Source organism: Cygnus atratus, chromosome 2, assembly GCF_013377495.2.
Source record: "Cygnus atratus isolate AKBS03 ecotype Queensland, Australia chromosome 2, CAtr_DNAZoo_HiC_assembly, whole genome shotgun sequence".
Lineage (NCBI taxonomy): Eukaryota > Metazoa > Chordata > Aves > Anseriformes > Anatidae > Cygnus > Cygnus atratus.
Genome location: NC_066363.1, coordinates 106,834,955 through 106,856,298, shown reverse-complemented (window position 1 = coordinate 106,856,298; position 21,344 = coordinate 106,834,955). Strand labels below are relative to the sequence as shown.

The following is a 21,344-nucleotide window of genomic DNA, read 5'->3' as shown; positions in this document are numbered from 1 at the left end:
GCGGTTACCCACTGTAATTTCCACCCATCCTTTCTTCCTCGCTCTCCCCACATTTGATTTAACATATTTTAAATAACCTTTTATTTAGAAAAGCTACTGGCATAAGCTATAAATATGACCTCTGGCTAAACTAAACAACACTGAGATTTTTTACATAGACAATTGAATTTCATGCTTTGCTTACATTTGCTTAAATGCTGTACTTATTGGTTTTGTATGTTTGTTTTTCTACTCCTTGTTTGCAGATGTTACCAAGTTAGTATTTAACTTCTGGGCACTGATGCATTCCTAGTTTGCAGATATTACCATCTAGACACTGATGTGTTCTACTTCAACGGAGCCTCAAAACTTTCAGTTTGTTGGTATACATAACTGTAAATGCATAGGAAAGAATTCAGTATCTATACATCCTCTACTGAGGTTTCCTCATCCATACTGAGGTTTCTACATCCACTGGGTTTCCTGAATGAAACATCTCCGTCATGCAGGTGTTTTAAAGCTGTCCAGAGGATGCAACAGTAATGGAGCACGTTTGGAGCACCCTTGGAGCATAGTCCTCTGGGTGTTTTATTTCCAAAGGAATACAGTTCGTGTGCGCTCCACAGGCTGTGTGGGTGCAAATAGGATTTGGTGGGGATGACTGGAGAATTTGCTTTCAAACCCCATTACGGATCTCAGCCAGACTGGCCAGGTAGACACCGCCAGTCAGTTGTGCAAGTATTCCTGTTCCCTTCGCTGGGAATGACTCATATTGTGAGTACAGGTTACTCAGTGTAATAGCTGCAAGACCTGACTCCTCTCTCTCTCTCTCTTTTTTAAGAATCCCAAACAAGGCATATTCCTATAATTTACTCTTAATTATACTTTGTTATAAATTAAATCAATATTTAAAAAGTATGACATCAATAAAGGTATTAATGGGGTAATGGCTTCTCTTCTGACAGGCAGGTCTTCAATTTGCGCAGTACCGATGTGAAATTACACCATCAGTATGTATTTGGGCTATGCAGCAATGTAAACTGCACACATTCTTTCCCCTTTTAACCAGTTCACCTTGGCTTAGTGCATGGACGTGGCAACAGTGAATCCTAATTCTCTTGCTTTTCCACTGGAGTCTAGGGGAATCCCTCAAATGGAGCGTCTCTGTATGCGTATCCCTGCATCAGGGCAGCCGCCCAGTGACCTCAGATGGGTGATCCCCACTAGACCCCAAACAACTGGCTTTTAGGAAGTCATCCAAACCGGGTTCCTTAAAGCACAAGCAGCCAGACTCAGGAGCACGAGCACAAGCAATTTGGATTTCTACTGCAAATTTAGAATGAGCTGCCAGTTAGAAAGTGGTTTCATTTCCCACACTTTCCGCTTTTCCTTTCTTATGACCAGCGTGACATCTGGAAAGAAAAGCATTTGAGCTTTTTCCTAAACAATGTTCTCTCTTGCAGGACTCTCTGCCTGCTGCTGTTCTTGCTGAAGTCAATAACATAATTACCAGTAAATTAAAGGGGATCAAGAGGAGGCTCTCATCCCCTGCAGGAACATACAGCGAAGTGAAGCTTCTTCTGCCTGCACTTAACCTTGCAACTTCAATTGCCAGTTTGGGATCTTGGAGCAGGTCCTGCCTGTTTATGGCAGGGTACAAACTCTCAGTTTTTTACATGCACAAAGAGGGATGCCTGCTTTCTTATTTGTTTGTTTATTTTAATTACTCTTAAGTGCCTATTCTGGTCTCTCTCTTCAGTTTTATGAAATTAAAGTCCATGGTATGAAACTCAACACCTCTTGAGAGAAAGAGCTGTAATTCTCACTCACAATAATAATAGTAATAATAACAATACATTTTAATGGAGTCAGGGATTGGGATTATATAGTATTTCCAACTGCCTTGCAGTGAAAGCACTTTGTTTTTTCCAAACTCCTGAGTTTGTGATTTTTGAGGTTCTGGTTTGCCTGCATGTGTCTTTGATTGAACAAATGACTGACATGTTTTCCTCCAGAGTGGTGGGGTCACAAGTTTTTTAAGTAGGACCATCACAGTTTCAATTGTAATTTTCTCTTCCCTGTGTCTTTTCTCCATGGCTGTTGTGAGGCCTGCAGATCATCACTTTCAGTGTTCGCTTCCTCTTGGTGGTTTTGAATAAAACACTTTTCAGCTGGAGTCTCTGGCCAAACATCCTGGCCAGCCTTGCATTTGTGCCGGGAGATCCCACCAAGACAGCTGCAAGGGCAGCGAGGTGGCTGGAAGATGTCTTCTTTCCCTTCCCTAGCACTTGGGGCAGTTTTTACATGGCCAAGGGTGTGAAAAAAATAAAGCAGACTTTAACTGAGCTTCCACTCTTTTCTGTGTACACATCACTTCAGAACAGGACCATAAGCTGCCCTGGTTTAGTAGGTGCAATTGTAACAGCTGTGACTTAGCGGATGCTGACACAAGTTTTTGGTGTCTGTGGCAGAGTCACAAGGACCCGCTAAAGAGAATTAGCTGTTTTCAGCTGGGAGCGTCTGCACCCTTGCTGCTATATCAAGAGCAAGAGTATGTCTTTGCTGTAACTAGTAAAGACTATCCCAGTAGCCATAGTTGTGTGCTGTCATACAAAATCTGAACGACCTGCTGCTTTTCTGCGTTTCAAGAGATGATAAATCTGAACCTGCTCCCATACATGTATTTTTAATATGTGAAAATATCTTCATCTTGCTTCTCAAAAAGACCCAGTCTGACCCTTTTTTATTTTTTCTGCGTTGGCTGGGGAGACCTGGCAGGTACGAGCTTAGGGCAATGCAGCAGCAGTGCAGCAGACGGCAGGCTATCAGCGTGTGCAGCCTGTACAGCCAGTTTTTTGCTCCTTATACGGTCAGACTTGTTTGTTCCCTCGTTGTGTTTGCATGGATGTTGCCGTGTTTTAAAACTCCTCCAAAGGCTGCTGTATTCCAAAATACAAGGACTCAGGGCACGTTCTGATTTCTAAATAAAAGTTTGGGGAGTGGGAAAAAATGTGTACAAAATAAGCTCAATTCAGTAAAAAAAAAAAGGGGAGAACCATGAATGGTTTTAAAATACAGCTTTCTTGATTGTATCCTCAATTTCAGTTTATCTGCCAAATTGCACTAAAGAAAAGGAAACTGTATTTATATAACCAAAGAAAAGCAAACTGTGTATTTATATAACGAAAACCAGAGGAAAGCATAAGAAAAAAATCACTGATTTGCAAAGTCAGAGTTGTGCTGGTACGGGAAATTGAGAAAACTGAAGTTTTACTGGAGGTGAAAGACATGCCTCTCTACTGACATACAGCTCCTGCCAATGCTCGCAACTTTGGGGGGAACTTCTTTGGTAGGAGGAAAGACACTGGATTCGAGCCTGGGTTGGAGACAGAGTTACCCTGAAGGCTGTGAGAGATTCTATGCCCACCGAGGGGATTTGAGACTCTTCGGTTTCAGTGGGATGCTTGTTTCAGGGGACTGAGTTGTTTGAAAGGATGAGAGATTCACTTTCCAAATTTGACTGTAGTAAATACTTTGAAGTCAGATGTAGTGGGTTGTTTATCTTTAGAAACTGGCCAGATTTACTAATTCCAGAAACTGATAGACAAGGAGTAAGTTTAAGAGATCAGCAATAAAATTGTAATTACTCTTTGCAGACCACGTAATACACTAAAGCCATTGTTTGTTCCTTGAAGTATAAATATAGTAAACTTGAAGTAAACTAGATCCCATTAATTTGGTGGTAACAGATATTTTCCTTCACTGTGGAATTGTGTTGCAAAATTCTCAATTTGCAACCAAATTGTCAATCTAACATTTGAGTTCTGAAGATGCCATTAAAAGATGATTGAGCTTAAATCTAGTTGTACGTGATTCAGTTCCTGAGTCTGCAGACAGCCTTAAGCGATAACTCAGGTCCTGTTCATGCCATAGGGCTATATTAGCTCTGACAGCTACAGATTGCAGTTTTGGAATCATCTCCTTAGCCAAAACAACTAGCTAATATACTGGTAACACAACAGTGTACTCTTTTTCTCAGGTTCAAAAGTCACTGCTATTCTCTAACCAATTTCTGAAACCTTGCTCATTAGGGAGTCACCCGGGAGCTTCTCATCCACCCAAATGCCCTACTCCTGCAGCTGTCTCAGGGAGATTACAGGGCAGGATGTTCCTTAGCTTTAACACCGTAGAAATCCGAATATAATGAGAATGTATAGGGATATTGTGGGGTTGGGAGAAAACCTTTCTCCTAGTCCGTCCTTTCTGAGCTTTTAGGGAGAATTGCATGGAGCTCAGAGTGTTTGTTTTAGAAATAACAAGCCTTGGGCTTACCCAAAATTTGATGCTGGCTCAGCTACCTTGACTTAAAATATCATTGTGTAAATACTCGAGTTTTTGTATGTTGATGGAATTGTTGCGGGTGTAACACTCCTGTTGTAACATAACCACGCCAATGAGGCTGAAGAAGTTGGACATGTCTTCTTTTGGTCAGTTTGTAAAGCTCGAGGGGAGCAAGGTGGATATGGGGAGGAGCAGGGCTGTCCACCCAGTGTGGTCGTGGGAGGGGGGAATGGTGGATCTGACTAGCGGGGGGATGTCGGCAGGCACGTTCACCCCACTGTGCTGGTGGGACGGGGCAGGGATGGTCCAGCTTGGAGAGGGCTTTGTCAGCAATGCCAGCTCCATAGTTGCATCTTCTCCACCTGATGCAAGCATGAAATAAGCTCCAGCTAGCGTATTTTGGGTATTTTGAGTGTCAGATACAAATCTGAAGTGAGGTGGCAGTGCAGCTAACCCCGATGCAAGTTTTCCTTGAATCTTATTTATGTTTTCCACAGAAAATGTGGTCTTTCTAACATCAAATGCAATTTTAAAGAAAACAATTTAAAAATTGGTGGTTAATTTCAAATATTCTTCTCTCGTTCTTTTCCTTGATTTGTTTTCCCAGCTTAGTTCAAAGCTAGTAGAGATTTCCTCCCATGCAGTAGTTTAATGGCTTGTACCCCTGAGCCTGGAAGACCTTTATAAGAGTTTTAACCTGGAGCTTCAGTCGTGCACAGATTAAACAAATGAGAACGATAGAGCTTATCCTGTTCAGCCATAAATCTTTAAATCTGACTTTAGAGAGCATGTGCTGCTCATGGAATAAGGTGGGACTGGGATAGTTCAGGGTGCCCAGAAAGGAATGCCCAGGCTATATTCCCACGGGCACAGGTTTTATTTTGTCCTTGTGGTCCCTGTTATTCAAATGTACACACACAATCATAAAACATTTTCTCCCACACCCCACCCGTCTGTCATTCAAAATGTCCATGGCACTGGGCTCAGGTGGGACAGCATTTTCATATGGAGCAGTTCAATATTTGGCAGAAAGTTCCTATGTCAAAGAATCATTACAGTTTTAAAGGGACAATTTCATTTTTAGGAATTGCTGGTTGTTAAAAACGCACATCACACAGAGATGTTGTGTGTTGTGGTTTAGCCCGGCTGGCAGCCAAACACCACACAGCCGTTCGCTCACCCTCCCCCCTCCCTCTCCGGGATGGGGGAGAGAAACGGGAAAGTGAAGCCTGTGAGTTGAGATAACGACAGTTTATTAAGACAGGAAAAAATAATAACAATAATAATAATAATAATAATAATAGTAATAATGTGTACAAAATAAGTGATGCACAATGCAATTGCTCACCACCCGTTGACCGATGCCCAGCCTATCCCCGAGCAGCCGCCCCCCCACCCCGGCTAGCCACCCCTATATATTGTTCAGCATGACGTCAGATGGGATGGAATACCCCTTTGGCCAGTTTGGGTCAGCTGTCCTGGGTCTGTCCCCTCCCAGCTCCTGCTGCACCCCCAGCCTGCTCGTTAGCAGGACAGAGCGAGAAGCTGAAAAGTCCTTGGCTTGGTGTAAGCACTGCTCTACAACAATTAAAACATCAGCATGTTATCAGCGCTCTTCTCATCCTAATCCAAAACATAACACCCTGCCAGCTACTAGGAGGAAAATTAACTCTGTCCTACCTGAAACCAGGACATTGTGGTACTTTGTTAAGTGGATTTACTGTAATCTAAATAAAGCAAGGAATCAGTTCAGACAGTGGAAAAGTATTATGCATTTTTTCTTTTTATTAGAGATGGAAAAATGAAGGTATTACCGGTTTCAGGAAACAGATAAGCATCTGGTCTGTTTTTAATTATTAAAGCAATTGTAAGAAATGTATCAAGCATTCATTGGTCCAGCATAATTATTCGATGTTGGGATAAAACTTTTGTTCCTATGGCTTCTGGAGATGCTTGTTGCAATCTGTATCGCTCTATTAGCCTGGTATCCTAGCGAGCATGTTTCCTATTTGCTCCCCCGGGTGAGATTTAAAGGTATGATGGAGCACTGTTTTGACTTTTCACAGGATGAGCTGGATGAACTTCGAGCTGAAATGGAAGAAATGCGCGACAGTTATTTAGAGGAAGATGTTTACCAGCTGCAGGAGCTCCGGCGAGAGCTGGACCGGGCAAATAAGAATTGCCGCATTCTGCAATATCGTCTCAGGAAAGCAGAACAGAAAAGCTTGAAAGTTGCACAAACAGGCCATGTGGACGGAGAGCTCATTAGGAGCTTGGAACAAGATTTAAAGGTAGGTGAGAGATTCATATTCACAGTGAAAGAGAGCAGAGCAGGATTTGGCTCCCTATGATGGAAGCAAAGGTGACATATGAAACAGGCAGTAGTTCTCAAAATGTCAGGACCAATTTCCTTCTTCTGCGGTGGAAAACAAATGTTCAGCTTATCATCATAAAAAGATGTGTTAGCAAGTAAAAAAACATGTGCTTAGCCTCAAATGAAAGAAATGCTGTCAAGTTAGATCTGTGCACTTGAAAGATTTAAAGGGCTTTGTTTTACTGGCTTTACTCAAAACTTTAGATTTCCAAAACTGTATAAACAAAACTTGATATGCTTTTCCCAGTTCATACTGTTTCCTTCCTTTCATTTCTTGCTTAAGTCAAATAACTGAAAAAAACTTGTCAAAGGCGCATTTCTTCTGGCCTAACAAGCTATTCTTTTTGAGTCTCATACAGGAGCAGACTTACAGCAGTTTAGGAGGACAGATAGAGAATAGGATAGAGAATAAACAGATAGACAGATAGAGAATAAAAATACTATTCCCATAACTCAAATTCCTGTAAAATCTGTTCATACTGAAACAGTCTTTATGTTTTTCAGAAATGTTTCTGTTGAGGCTAAGGTTTGCATAAGCATGATGCTTATTTAGCTTTCCTTGTTATCTTTCTGACTATTGCTATCACGCAACTGTTTTGAAAATATCTTACTGCTGGAATTATTAAGCACCTGGTACTCGAAAATACAAAACATAAAACCTTCTGAAATTGGAATTATTGGTTCCCAGCAGTGGAAATCCACGTGACGTATCAAGTGATCAAACCTTTCAAAACTCCAGACACAATTTTTTCTTTTATTGTATGAAATGAATGATAACCTTATCATAATAAAAAAAAGATACATTATTCAGTAAAAACCTTGTATGGAAATCCAAGTAAAAGAGATACTGAGTTTCTTTGTTTGCTGTTTTTGCTGAATTGTTGTAATTCAGTAATTCATCATTTCTTGTGATGAATCACCATTCTGAATGTTTTTGGAGTAAATATTCTTTCCTGTTAGGCTGGACTCAGAAAACCTAAGCTAGCATATATTTCTTTCTTATCACTCTTGTCAAGTTGTGATTGCTGCTAGGGAAGCAAATTTGGGTGAATGAGACTTTTGCCTGGATGTGGCTTTGATCAATGACCTGTCAACTTTACAGCACATTATCTTTTGTTTTATCCATGTGTTATGCTGGGACTTTGACGTGCTTAGTATCTGCTTAGTATCTGCTTGTTTCCTCCTGCTGTCCATGACATTGCCTTAGCATAATGTGGAGGGAGAGCTGGAGGTGTGTAATCAAATATATTTTCATCTTGGATTTCATTTTTTAGAAATGAATATTCATTTTGGTATTTGGAAGGCTTGGAGCCTTTCATCAGCAGTCTCATAACTGAATTGAAAATCTCTTGGCTGTCTCTTGGATGTTTTCTGCTGTAGAAAACATGCTGTAGGTGTTGCTCAGCATGGATCTGCTTCATGTGATTGTGCTTCTCTGACCAGGTAGCCAAAGATGTTTCTGTCAGACTGCACCATGAGCTGGAGAGTGTGGAGGAGAAACGTATTAAAGCAGAAGATGAGAATGAAGTCCTTCGACAGCAAATCATTGAGGTGGAAGTATCAAAACAGACACTGCAAAATGAGCTGGACAAGTTAAAAGAGGTAAGCAATAATCTGGAAAATCATGCAGAATGGTGTTGGTAGGTTAGATGGGAAATTTGGCACTCAAGTGTCTTAGACTAATTCTTTCATGAAATGCCTGCAGATGTTGCTTGTACAGTTGTCTTGAAGCTCTCCTCACCTTTGTTGTATATCCCAAGTGTGTTGGTACTTTAGAAGCAATAGAAAGGTAGGTGAGTGGTGTTGGGGGTTTTCTCCAGGGCTTCTCACAGGGCTTCTGTCCCATTTTAACCTAGTTCCTCATGGCCTCTTTCTACTGGAGCAAAGCTATCTTTGATTCAAGGCCAGCTATCTCTGACTCTCCTTTACCCAGACTGGGACTTCCACCTATTTTGGAGTCAAATGAAGTGTGCGTGACTCATCCCTCAGAGGTTAGTTCAGATAGGCGAGCCGCTGTTTTGGCTGGTGCTCTTCAGTGGTGACAGTGGGAGCCACCAGCATGAGTTAGGCGGCAGGAATGTGGTCTGTAATGTATAAATAACATTTGCACTTCAGGCGCAGAAACGCTGTCTGTTGAGAAAAGGGATCACCGATGGGAGCTGACACGTAGTCGTACTGGGTGAAGTGAAGATCCCTGGAAGCAAGCGAGCTGAGGTGCAGGGGACAATAAAGGAGAGCCAAATACTAAATGTGGTTCTTTGCTGGAGCCAGTATCCCAGTCTGTAGCAGTATTTCTGTTCTCTTACCTATACAGCAGATTGGCAGCTCATGGTCTCTGCTCTGTTTTAAACGAGATTGAGATAGAACATTTAAACTTAATGAGGTAAGGCATTTATCCGCTGAGCCCTGGTCAGATTTAGAGAGCCGGTGCAATTATGTGCTATTTTAATCTTTCAAACAATGCTTGCAAGTCAACTGGCACAGAGCCTGATTCGATTTCATAAGGACAACCCCTATTTTATTTCTTTGTGCATTTGAGTTATGAGGATGAAGGAGTCCAGAGCAGGAGTTTTGGAGCATTTTGTACACCGTGGGGAAGATTATCAGCAGGTGTAAACATCAGTGTTGTTATGATAGTTTAGATTACTTAGGAGTAATCTAGGAGCGTCCTCTAAGGATGACACAAAAGAAAGGTCTGGATGATGTTTTATCTATTCTTTCTCAGTGTTACTTGTGAATGCTGTGCTTAATGGACATGGTGCCATGTTAGAGGGTATGCAATATATATTCCACACAAAAATACCATGTCATCCTCAGTACCTGATGTCTTGTTTGATGTTGATTAACTCACAGTCCAATAGATACTGCTTGATGGCCTAGGATTAAACCATTCGAGAAACTAGGTTGTGGGTGTGCATTCTCAAAGTAGCTGTAACCAGGCTGAATTTACCCTGCTCCTTAGATTGCTGCAGCCAAGCAGAGCGGGGAGGCCCAGCTAACTTGTCTACCTGTCCCTCTGCTGCTCTGCAAGTAGAAATGATGTACTCTTATTTGGGAAGCAGACTTCCCCACCTAAGATGCCTTTGCATCTTTGCTGGTGGAGAGCTAGGAAAGGAGAAGCAGGCAGGTGTAATGATGATAAGCACTCGTGCTGATCTGGACACGCAGTGAGGCATAAGATGTAGTAGTCCTAAAAGATGTATTCTGCTTTTTCATACCACAAGTGGTGTTTTTTCTGAGAGGCAGAAAAAAATTTCACAAGGTCACTGTGGGTTAGAAGATGGAAGTTTAGATCCTTGGCAGGTCACACAAGGACAGATGAGCCAAAAGTTTGAGGAGTATGATGACAGCTGTGCCACATGGATGTGTATTTGCAAAGTTGTTGACATTGCTGAAAAATACAAATAAAAAAAATAAAGCAGGGTTCTTCCCTCAAAATGTGTTCAACTACCTACCAGAAGTGATTCCTCCTTAGAAGCATTTAATGTGTACAGAGCTCTAAAAGAGTATGTTACAGACATGCCAAGAGGAAAACTAGTTCTTTATATGTCAGGAGAAAAGTGACCCAAAGGCCATATAGCTTCTTCCCATTCCACTCTGCCTGTGCATCTTGTCTGTCCAAAGGCTGACACTTTGAAGGGATATCTTTCCTGCTCTGTCCTGGAGTGTTGCCCAAGACCCAGTTAAGCAGTGCTTGCTCTCTGATACAGCTTGCTGTCTCCATATGCTTATTTTCTGTAATATCCTTGACTATTCACAGCCCTCTTCTTCTATTTTCTGATCAACAGAAAGATTTTCTCACATCTGTGTTCATGGTCACTGTTTAATTCAGTGAAAAACTTCTCCTTTGTCCTGTTACACAATTCCCTCAGGTCCAATTTCTTACTGCAGTGAAAGGCATATATGTTGATTATCTTTAATGCATTTTTCATGGTAAAATGTCTTTAAGAATTGTACACGTCTCTGAAAACACTCTTTCTTTAAAGCTATCTTCATTTGTATTGTAATCTTCTGAGAAATTCCTTAACATTTATGGTGTTCAGGGCAGTTACATATTCTTTTATCCCTGTACCTCTTTCTATCTTCTGTGATACTTTCAACAGGATTTTTAATCTCCCTCAAAAAAGCCTTCCAGTTTTAACTGGGAAATTAATTTTTGCCTCTTCCTCACCATATAATTTCAAATTGTTGTATTAAGTAGATATGAGATAAGTTTACCTCTTTAGACACTAAATAACATTTCTCAGTATGTCTCAGCTTTGCAATTAATAGAAGCAAAATTACTACAAAGAGGAAAGGTGACAAGAAGTCACCTGCCACGTCCATCACACTGTTCTTATCTCCTGCTCTGCTGCTGTGCTGTAGCTAATGCAATTCTCTTCCAAGTCCTGGACACTTTTGAATTCCTATTTCATGACATGCTTTCATAAGCTTTTGCATAATCTATCAAAAACACACCTAGATTCTTTTGTTTTGTTCTGGCATCTGCCAGGTACTTCCTGTCATCAAAACGTTCTGGTTTTCACTGATTGTTCCAATAAAGAACTTCCAGATCACAGGTGAGTGACAGGTTTTTAAGTAAATGCCATCTCTCTTTCTTCTTCCTTTTTCCATAAGTGTGCTTCGTCCCTCCAGTCTTTTGCAACATTTCCTGTAGATGTGTTTTGAGGTAAGATGTGGATCAGTTAGGGCTTTTGACCAGTAGTTGTGTATTTTATCTAATTCTGAGGTTTGCCAACTAGATACCATTCTTATTATTCTCTGAATGTTTTCATCAGCACCCTGATGTTCACTTTGTTTAATCATGCCACTCTACTTCATTATTTCCAGTCCTCTTAGCCAAAGAGCCATAAGATGATAGGGTGCTTTCCTTTTCCATAATTATTTTCTCCCCGCCTCCTTTTTTTTTTTTTTTTTTTTTTTTGCCACTACGTAGCTCGGCAGTCTTGCCCGAAATACTTCTACTGGTTCTTTTGAAGCTATTTTTTCTGCTGGGTAATAATATTTCTCTGTATATTTTTTAACTTTACTGACTGTGCCAAGTTGTTCTAATTCCGTCTGTTCCCAGTGCTGCAGCACTGTGGTTCATTGATTTTTTTTTCCACAATTACATTCACCTCCTTTTTCAGTTTCCCTTCTTCAACTCTTCCTTTTTTATTACCATAGCCTTTTCATCTGGTTTTGGGCCTCCCTCTGATGCCTTTTTTTGTGGCAGCTGCTTATTACTTTCTTCATCAGAGCTTCAGAGTTTTCCTACTGCTGTGAGCACTTCTTTGTAGCACATCCTTTGCAAAATTGGCATGTTCCTAAGAGCTGCGTCTTCTAGGAAATCTGCTAGGATCTTCTGTGTCTCACCAAAGCTGCTTCTTCCTTAGAGCTTTAAAAGCAAAGGCAGTGCACGCTCACAACTCGGATAAGCATGCATATCACTGCCAAGGCTTGCGTGCTTTTTTCTCTTGTTGTCTAGGTTATTAACATGGACATTCGAGGTAATAGGCAGCCAAAAGAGAAAAACAAAGTTACTCTATCACTGACATAGTACCTCAGAAGCATCCCTTCAACCGTTCTTTTTTCCTTCCTAGTTTCCGAATTCAGCTCATGAGAAATACTGGTGTAGATTAACAATCTAACTTGATCAACCATCAGGCATTCAGAAAACACTTCGTGAAGTTTACTTTCTTTGGGAAAATGAAGAACATTTCAGAAATAAATATATACAGGGATGCAAAATCAATTTTTCAGAAGTTATGACAAATCCAAATCACGGTTGCTTGTGCAACTATAATTGTAAATCTTCATGTCTATTTATTAGCATGTGATTTTTAATTGTATCATCATTTACTACTGTGTCCCTGTCTCATATGGCTGATGGTCACTGGATGGTTTCTATTCATACGTTAAATAGAAGATAAGCTTCCTTGTCTACCAGTGGTTGGTTTTCTAACTCTGGACAAGCTATTCGAAAATATTACGTGGGGAATATATTCTCTATGCACCAGAAGAAGAGGCTACCACTGCTTTAAAAGCTGCAGTGATTTCCACCAGTTCAGTGAGCTGAATTCCTTTTAAGTTATGTGAACAAATACATACATTGCTTAATATTAATTCTATTAATTTGAATAAGGCAATCATTTATTTTTTGTACACTTAAACGTAGTTTTACCTAAATCACAGAAGAAATCGTTTCCTTACTCAAAGGCCTGTGCCCATCGCCACTAACAATTGTGAGAAAATCCCCGTTCCCTTTCCTGCAGCCCCCAAATGCTCCGTGGTGCAGGTGAAGCTTGAAATACAGGAGCTGTGAGGAGAAGGTGCATGTCCTATAGTCAGGGGCTATAAAGCACCAACATGAAGCCCACACCAGTTCTCTCCTGAGCAGCTGCAAAGATGCTGAACCTTCTCAAAGGCTCAACTTTGATAAGGGCACGTGGATTTTCTCTGAGATGTGAGCATCCTTCACTCAGCAGCTAACCCATCCTAAATGCCACTTCCTTGGAGCCAGGAGGGCATCCTTAGGGAATGTCTTCCTTTTAGGGAGGAGGGTGAGTTGGTCTCTTCCTCGCAGCTGCTAAATGTGTATTTTCTTGTGCCCTTTGTCTGGGCTTGGCGTTGCGCGCGGGGGAAGAGAAAGGGAGGCACTGCTGCGGGAGCGCTCGCGCTGCTCGGGATGGGCAGCCCCGCTGGGCAGACAAAGAGAGGGGAGGATTAGGGATGAGGGCAGCAGCTGCAGGAAGATTTGACGTGAGTGCTATGAAACAGTTTAACAAGAAATGAATGAGAACTGTGTAACTGGGAAGAAAGGGGCATTTATTGCTTGGGGGACAGCCACACCGAGCAGGTGACAACCTCTTTATTGCCACGGCAAGCAGCAGGACCAGAGGGGAGCAGCCTGGAGGTGCTGCTTTCTCTCTCACAAGGACCTCTCGCCTTGCTGCCATCTCCCCCGTGATGCTGAGGGTTTCCTGGCCAGCAAATCGCTGAAATCATTTGTGCTTCCAGGCTGTCAGGACTGCTGTGGGCAAAAGTGCTGTTCTCCGGGCACAGTCGTTCAGGAAATCGCTTCCAGTTGGTGGAGAGGCATTGCTGCAGCTCGTGTCCGCTGGTGGTTTTACAAAGAAAGGCAGAGGCCAAACGGGAAGGCAAGAAAAAACATTTCCATTAATTTCCGCATGAGAGGAGAGAAGTGAAAATCCACATTAGTAATGTCTCTAACATCTCTCTAGGACACAGACAGAGATGAGAACCAGCACAAGCAGTAAATGGGATTTCCCAGGTTACCCGTGGACTTTTCAGGACAATGGCTTCTCCCCAGGCTCTGTGATCACTTGCTAAAGGGGATGCTGTCATGCCTGAGCTTGCACTCTCCTCCTCCCCTGCAGCACTTGGTTGTGGAGGCACAGTTTGAGAACTGTTGTTTCAAAGTCATTTTTTATTAAAATATCTGTTCCTTTTAACAGAGTGAAAAGCTGCATTCAGATGCTTGCAAAAATGATAGATATATATGAGACGAAATATCTTTCAGGCGTAGTATTTAGAGACAACTTTGCTCCAAAATACATGTGCACTACTCCATTTAACATTACTAGATGAAGAAAACATTTTTCTTGATAGAAGGATATAGCTCTCTCTATATATAATATAGCAAAATAAAATCTGGAGGCTATTTTCTGAAGCTGAGCATGACAGCTGATTTGCATTGCCTCGAACCTGTTAAGTAGGACATAATACATACAGCATATGTTTAAAGCATAATTATTCCAATCTGAAATCACTTTTTCCTCTTCTCTCTCTGATGTAAACACATAGATATAGTGTGAAGTAATACACAGAAGGTAGAGAAATTATTCTTAGCAAAAACCTACTTGTTTGTAGAAAATATTGCCCACATTTTCATTAGCTAGGAGTTCATTTGTGTTTACTAAGGTGGCGCATAACGTTCTTCAGTCATTTCTCAAATTAAACTTTCTTACTCATCAGGGTGAAATAGGGCTGTACTGTGAAGTATCTGATTTCTCTAGTGTATGGCTCTTCTTAGTTGTCAGTGATTTTAAATGATGGGAATTTGCTGAGAAATGGGGAAAAGAGAAGATTTTGCAAGCTACAGATTAAAATAATGTAAAAAGGGCTGAGCAAAATCACTGTGTTGACTCAGTAACCCTGCTTGGAAGTTACGGCATCTGACAGTCCTAAGTAATGAGTTATTCTGCAATAATCATAGCTAAAACCATTAACTGGTTGAGAGTTTTACTGAAGCACCACTTTGTCTCCAGTCTCTTTTTTTTTTAAATAATGAATTGTTACCTAAACAACAGTGAATGATTTATAATTGTTATGGCATTTCAGGAGCTGTACAAGTAGTGAAATGCTCTGCTCGGTGTTCATACCCACAAAGAGGGTGGAGGGAAGGTGAAGGAATGGATCTGGCTCAACTCAAAATGTGTAGCAGACAGGGAAGTATGCTCTGTGAACAGAAACTTTTTTTTTTTTTTTTGAGAGGAACTATACTTTACATCTTCTGATGAACTCTCTGTATCTCTTTTTTGGAAATTGAAAAAATATATTTAAACAACAACAAAATTTCAAAATGTTTTGTGCCAGTATCTCATGCCAAAATGTTTAGTGCCAGCCCCGTGAACATTACACACACAAATACTGTAGAACTGTGTCTGCACCTGAATTTATGTTTTGCCAAATAAACTACCACCAAGCTCTATCTAGTCTCTATTTTCTAGCTGTTTGTAATTTGACCACACTTGCCAGCAGTCATCTGGCACTGCTTCCAAATCCTATTATGATGTTTGAGGTGAGGGGTTTCGAAAGAAAACAATAGTAATGCTGCTGATCAGACCCAGAGTTTTAGATCACGCAGAAAACCTGCCCTCCACATCACCCCCATCATCGCCCTGCTCCCGAGCACCGTGGGGGACCTCACTTGGCCTTTGTGTATGGAGAAATATCCTTGAAGTGCAGCAGGAACCTACCACAGCTGCAGGACTGAACAGATAGTTGCTGGAGAGTTATAAGGAAACCCTCTTTGTAAAGTAACTAAATATCTCTATGCTCCATTAGTCACAATTTTTTCTTAGAATATAGCAGAAGGCTATCATTTGCTGAAAGACTGCTACTCTTGCAACAGCAGAAGCTGGCATGGAGATAACCTCTGCGGAGCTCAGACTGTGCATCCTTCCCCCATCCTCCACCCGGCTACCAAAAATAATCCTGCTGTGTGTCACATGTGCCTCAGCAGTGACAGTGCAAACAAACTGTAGCCTGTGTGACATCTATATAAAACGTTCAGGGGAAAAGTACAGGCTTATCTTTGATTCTGGCCCTTATTCTATCAGCAGCATAATTAACAGTTTTCCTTAGCAAGCCCTTGTAAAAATTAAGTAGCAAATCCACAAGTGCTGCTTTTTGAGGAGGGAGATAAGGGATGGTCTCCCAATTCTAAATCACATTTCAGTGGATGAAGACAGCACTATTTGCTTTCCTTGCCAAGGTGTGGGCAAGACTTGGTCCCAGGGGAAGCACATTTTCACAGTTTTTGGATGAGCACAAGCTAAGATTTAAAGGTGGAATATCCATAGCTGAGCATACACTGAAGCTAATGAGGAATATCCCTCACCTTGCTACTTTCTGGTGACACTCAGATCAGAAACTGTCTGGCAGCTGCTGGCATGGGATGCATCATGTGGTGTTTGTGGTGGAGATGGGCAGCCGGGGAATATGCGTTTTGGGGATGCTCTCACACCTGCCTCATGCTGGGCTCAGAGGATCCAGCACAGATCATGAGTGAATCTGGCCTCGAGCACGTCAAGGAGCTCCAGTTGAATGGAAATGGGAGTCGAAAGCTGTAAAAAAAGCACTGTTGGTTTGCTGGGTGAACTCGGTGATGCTGCTCCTGCGACATGTGGCTGCCGTGCTGCGCTTTGGCTGCCTGGCAGCGAGCGGATGCCAACTGTTTTCATATCATGTCCCCAGTAATTTCATCCTCGCATCCGGAGCTCCGGGGAGAGGGATGGAAAGGAGTAAGAGGCAGTCTGTCAGACTGAGAACAGGAGCTCTGGGAGATGCATGTCTTCGTACCTATGCTCCTGGTGCCGGTGGGTGTTGCGGTGGCGATGCTGCATGTAGGACTAGGTGTCAGCTCGGGGTGTTGGCAGCCGTGGGGCAGTGCTGTCTGGAAATGTCTATGTCATTATTCCCTTATACCATGGGGAAAGTCAGCACCATTGATTTTTGTCCTTCTTTGAAAGGGTTAATTGATTATTTCTCTTCCCGGATGAATTATTTACACTTGCTTCTCCAGCTCCATTTTGGAAAGGAGGATGTAACTTATTGCACAGAGAACTTATCTATTATTAACATCATACTACTCGAGCCCTCAGAGCATGCGCGAGGGAATAAGAGCTGACTGCCTTGCCGAATTGCACTGCTTGGCACTTGCCTTGCCAAGCACTGCACTGCTAAGCACAGCTCCACCACCAAAGCCTTGCATTTCTTGGACACTCACCTGCTTTAAATTCAAACAGGATGGGGCGAAGCCACTGAAAGCAGCCAAGTGAGTTGCCAGTCAACTCAGAAATACTGGGGCTGAACCGCAGTGTTAAGGCTGTTTATTCCTTTGCCCTTTTCCCTGCGGTGCCTGCAGTGAGCAGAGTGGCAAAGCAGAGTGAATCAGTGCAAGTGGGGCAGGAAAAGGGTTTAAGTGGCAAAGAGGTGGGACTGAGCAGCTGGGAGTCTTAGAGCAACCAATAAACAGCACGTTTTACTGCTTTCTGCAAATAACCCGTTCCTTTTGTGCCAGAGATGAAGATACACCCATCCCGCTTTACACAGCCCAAGCACGTGCCAAAGCGGTGACGTGTGGTGCTTCAGCCCCTTCCCTGTCCCCACAGGAGTGCTTAGGAACCCGCACGCACCCTGCAGCTGGATCACAGGATGATCTGTTTTCAGCCCATCCCCACACCCGGACTGTGGAGAAGAGCACAGGACGGAGGCGGCTCCTGGTGCGGGGAGGATGCAGAACGAAGGCTGTGCCTCAGTTGGCTTGGGTTTTGTGCCTTGACGTGAGAAAGCCTGCCGTTTCTTTTAGCACCTGTAAGGGAGAAGGCAGTGGTTCATTCAGCCTAGAAAAATGACACCATCTGGGTATATAACCATGGGTATCCTACCCTGGGTTTCTGTGTTTCCTTTTCTTTTTACTGTGTATGTGTTGCAATGCGGCAGCTAAAGCCCTAGTGAATGTGAGTGTTTTAAGCTATTTGTACCTGAATATGAAGATTTTAGATTCTGCTCCAGTGCTAATAGCTGCAGAGGGTAAATTGCGTTGGTATTTAGGGACGTCAGCATAATGTCTATGTGGGCAGAGGGAGCACAACGATCCATCTGAGACTGCCAGATGTACATATTGGTCTATTTAAGGCCTCTTTCTCAGGGATCACTCCAAAATAGTTGCAGCTCAATCTCTTCAGCAGGCTCTTGCTGCAGTCCTCTCTGCTGGAAGAAAGTGGGGCTTGGGTGGAGATGGGTGAACACGGCTCTTCTTGCCAGCACTTTGCTCAGCGTTCAGAATAAATTCCCGTCCCTGAGTTCAGTTGTGCCAAAGCAGCAGATTTTGAAGTGACAAAGGAGGGAGTAAAGCATTTAAATGGCATGATGAACGCTTGCAAGGCAGAAGTGCCTTGGCCATGTGTCTTTTATGATGACTTTATTCATTTGTTGATTATTCCCAAACTGGAAGACGTAGTGCACGTTGCCACAGATAACACAAACTGGTCTTTTACTGTAGGGAAAAATTTTAGTCCTCAGGCCCCCACCCAAAGAGTCTCCCTTTTGCTGTGCCATGGGTAGGGAAGGAAGAAGACTAGTGGAGGGATGAAGAGATAAATCGCTGTTGTGCCTTGACCATTGTGAATCAGGATTATGGAAAGATAGCTCTTAAGTTCTTCACTGTGTCATGCTGTGGTCAGCTGTCAGGGGTTGTAACTGGAGTTTCTGAGCTGTCTTCACAAGGAAAAGGGACAAGAAATTAAGGTTAGTGTTGTGAAAAAAAAAAATTGGAATGCATCTTTGAAATGCCCAGTGCACCTGTGGCCACCACTGCTCAGGTCCTCGTGTCCTTCACCTGCTCAGGTGGCCAGCCATGCCATCCTTCCACCCTCTTCTTCTGAAATTGCCTCCTGGGTGGGACTCTTGCATGTTTTGCTCCTTTCACATGTGCTTCTTGGCTTCACTGACGCTGTCCTTAGAAGCAAAAGCAACAAAAAGGCTGTGGATGTGACAATCCACGAGTGATGCTCCACGAGTATCCACAATGTAATGCTCCATGTGATGAACAATGCTTCTTCAAAGAATCTGGTGTTAATAGGAATATGTCAGAAGCACGATGATATGATTTTTCACAGCAAACAACAGATGAAGAGGAAAAAAAGGGTTGCTCCATTCATTATACGTTCAGTTTCCTAAGGCAATCAGCATGTAATTCTTAGTGTATGAAGACTGACAATGCTTTTCACATTTCACTGGGACTGGTTACTAATAAAGGCATTTTCGCAACTGAACCTGACAGTCTGTTAACTAGCTTTAAGTGTGGGTGTTGATTGGATCCTGACACTTTTATTCCAGGTCATCAGCTGACGTAATTGAAGGGGATGGGAGCACTAATTGGAATGCAAAGGTTGTCATTCTTACCATATTACAGTCTGGTCTTTAAAACTGAAGCTGGCTTTTTCATCCATTTCACTTTTTTGGTGGTTCACTTGGTCATCCTGCCCCTTGCTCTGAGGCCCTGCAATTGGGTCGGACTTGGCTGCTCGGAGAGGGGAACGGGAAGAATATGAGATTTCCGGAAACGCTGGAGCAATTGTGAGAGGAAATAGCTCAGATACATCGCCCACCACCAAAGTCTCATTTTACTCTCATCTCACAAGCAGGGGCTGCAGGGAGAGGAGGATGCGGTAATAACCACTATGGGGCTTGCAGGGGAGGAAGAGAAATAGAAATTCTTGGAATACTTCTGGTTTAGTCTTAATTTTCTTTTCAGGGGCATCTTGTGTTGCAGTTACTCATAGCTGACATCTATAATCAAGATAATTCATAAAAAGCCATTAATGGTTATATTTCTACTCCCCCTCTGAAATTCTTCACAGAGGGTTAAAACCTGAAACCAGCTCGTCAGTTTGACGCTTGCAAGAAAAATTGTTTTTACTGTCTGACTCTGCCAGCATAAACGAGAGAAGGCATCATTAAGGATTTATTGAGTTTCTGTTTTCTCCATTAAAGTAGTGACTATTATTTTCAAATGAAAGATTTACCACAATGAAATCATCACAGTGATGGTGCATTTAGGGGTAATTGACTATTACCATAGTCCCAGCTATTATAGCAGAATAGTCGCACTCTGCCTCTACAGTATGTGTACCAGGGAGAGTTTTTCTTTCCATTTTTATTTTCACCAGAAGTGAGCAGATGTCCAAATGGTCATCACTACCTGCAGGTCTTTTAAAGCTCATTGGTGTAATATCTCCTTGGCTTTTCACTTTGTTTTGTTTCTTTAATTGAAAACCTAGATTGTTGGTGTTTTTTGTTTTTTGTTTTGTTTTGTTTTGTTTTTTCATGGCTGAGCATGTGTTAACAAGGCAGCCATGGGTGGTGATGTGATGAAGACATGCAAAGTGAAATACCATCGTACTGCCTGAGCAAGGAAATTCACTCCATGTTATACTTTATAGGCTTTAGTATTCAATTCATGTGAGTGTTAAAATATGGGAGAAACTGATGACAGTACTTAATGCTTACAAAGGATTGGAGATAGGGGAATTGGATCCTGGAGCTGTCAAAGGTCAGATCACTGCCTCTTTGCAGTTTGTAAGAGAAGCTGGCCCTGCAGCAAGGGCTTGTCAAACCTTCCCAAGTATGGCCACAATCTCTGGAGGCAGATTGTGCAATAAAAAGGTTTTTTTTTTCTGTCTCAGACAATTCATTATTCTTACAGGGCCTAAGGAAATGTTCCTACTAATATATAGGCATCCAAGCACCAATTATTTTAGTTTGGCATTGAACAGCAAAAAAGTGTGTGAGGCTTGATAGGGTAATTTGAATACAGCCAAATAAAATGTCAAGGTTTCAGTATCTTGCAGCTGTGCGTACTCTCAAGCATTGGATTTACATGGGCATTTCTGATTTAAAAATTCCCATTAGCATCTTCTGGTGGAGTGCCTACTCCTACCCCCATGGTGTGGGAACCAGTCCCTTTCCCTGGTCCACGGTACCGTTTTGTCTGCTCCAGACTGTCAGTTCAGATCTGTGGCAACAGGTAATGAACCAAAATGCAGACTAGGTGAGGTTAAGCATGCTCGTTTCAAAGAGTATTTCTGTTCTTGAGACTTGTACGTAAAGCAGCCTCTGGGGCTCGCTGTTTGATCCAGCAGGCCTTCAAAGTAAATCTGTTTAGTTTCCTTTCTGATTGCCAGTCCCAGAGCCTCAGCATGGGATCGGGTTTGTTCACAAACAACAGTAAAAATGACGCTCCGCTGAGCAGACTGTATTCCTTGGCACGGACCTACCGCTCTCCGCTGTAATCAGCGGAGGTAGCCTGTTCTTGCAATCACACATCTGAGGGCACCGTCCAACCCACCAGCTTCTGCCT

General features: G+C 42.4%; 1 protein-coding gene across 4 annotated transcripts in view; it reads left to right on the top strand.

Moving 5' to 3' along the window:
* MTCL1 (microtubule crosslinking factor 1) overlaps positions 1–21,344 on the top strand; it is a 104,818-nt gene that overhangs the window by 5,691 nt on the left and 77,783 nt on the right. For all 4 annotated transcript variants that reach the window (XM_050708923.1, XM_050708922.1, XM_050708921.1 and 1 more), the window contains exons 2-3: positions 6,387–6,615; positions 8,142–8,296. In XM_050708923.1, the coding sequence (XP_050564880.1) occupies positions 6,414–6,615; positions 8,142–8,296 (357 nt within the window). In that variant the 5' untranslated portion in view covers positions 6,387–6,413. The remainder of the gene's footprint in view (positions 1–6,386; positions 6,616–8,141; positions 8,297–21,344) is intronic.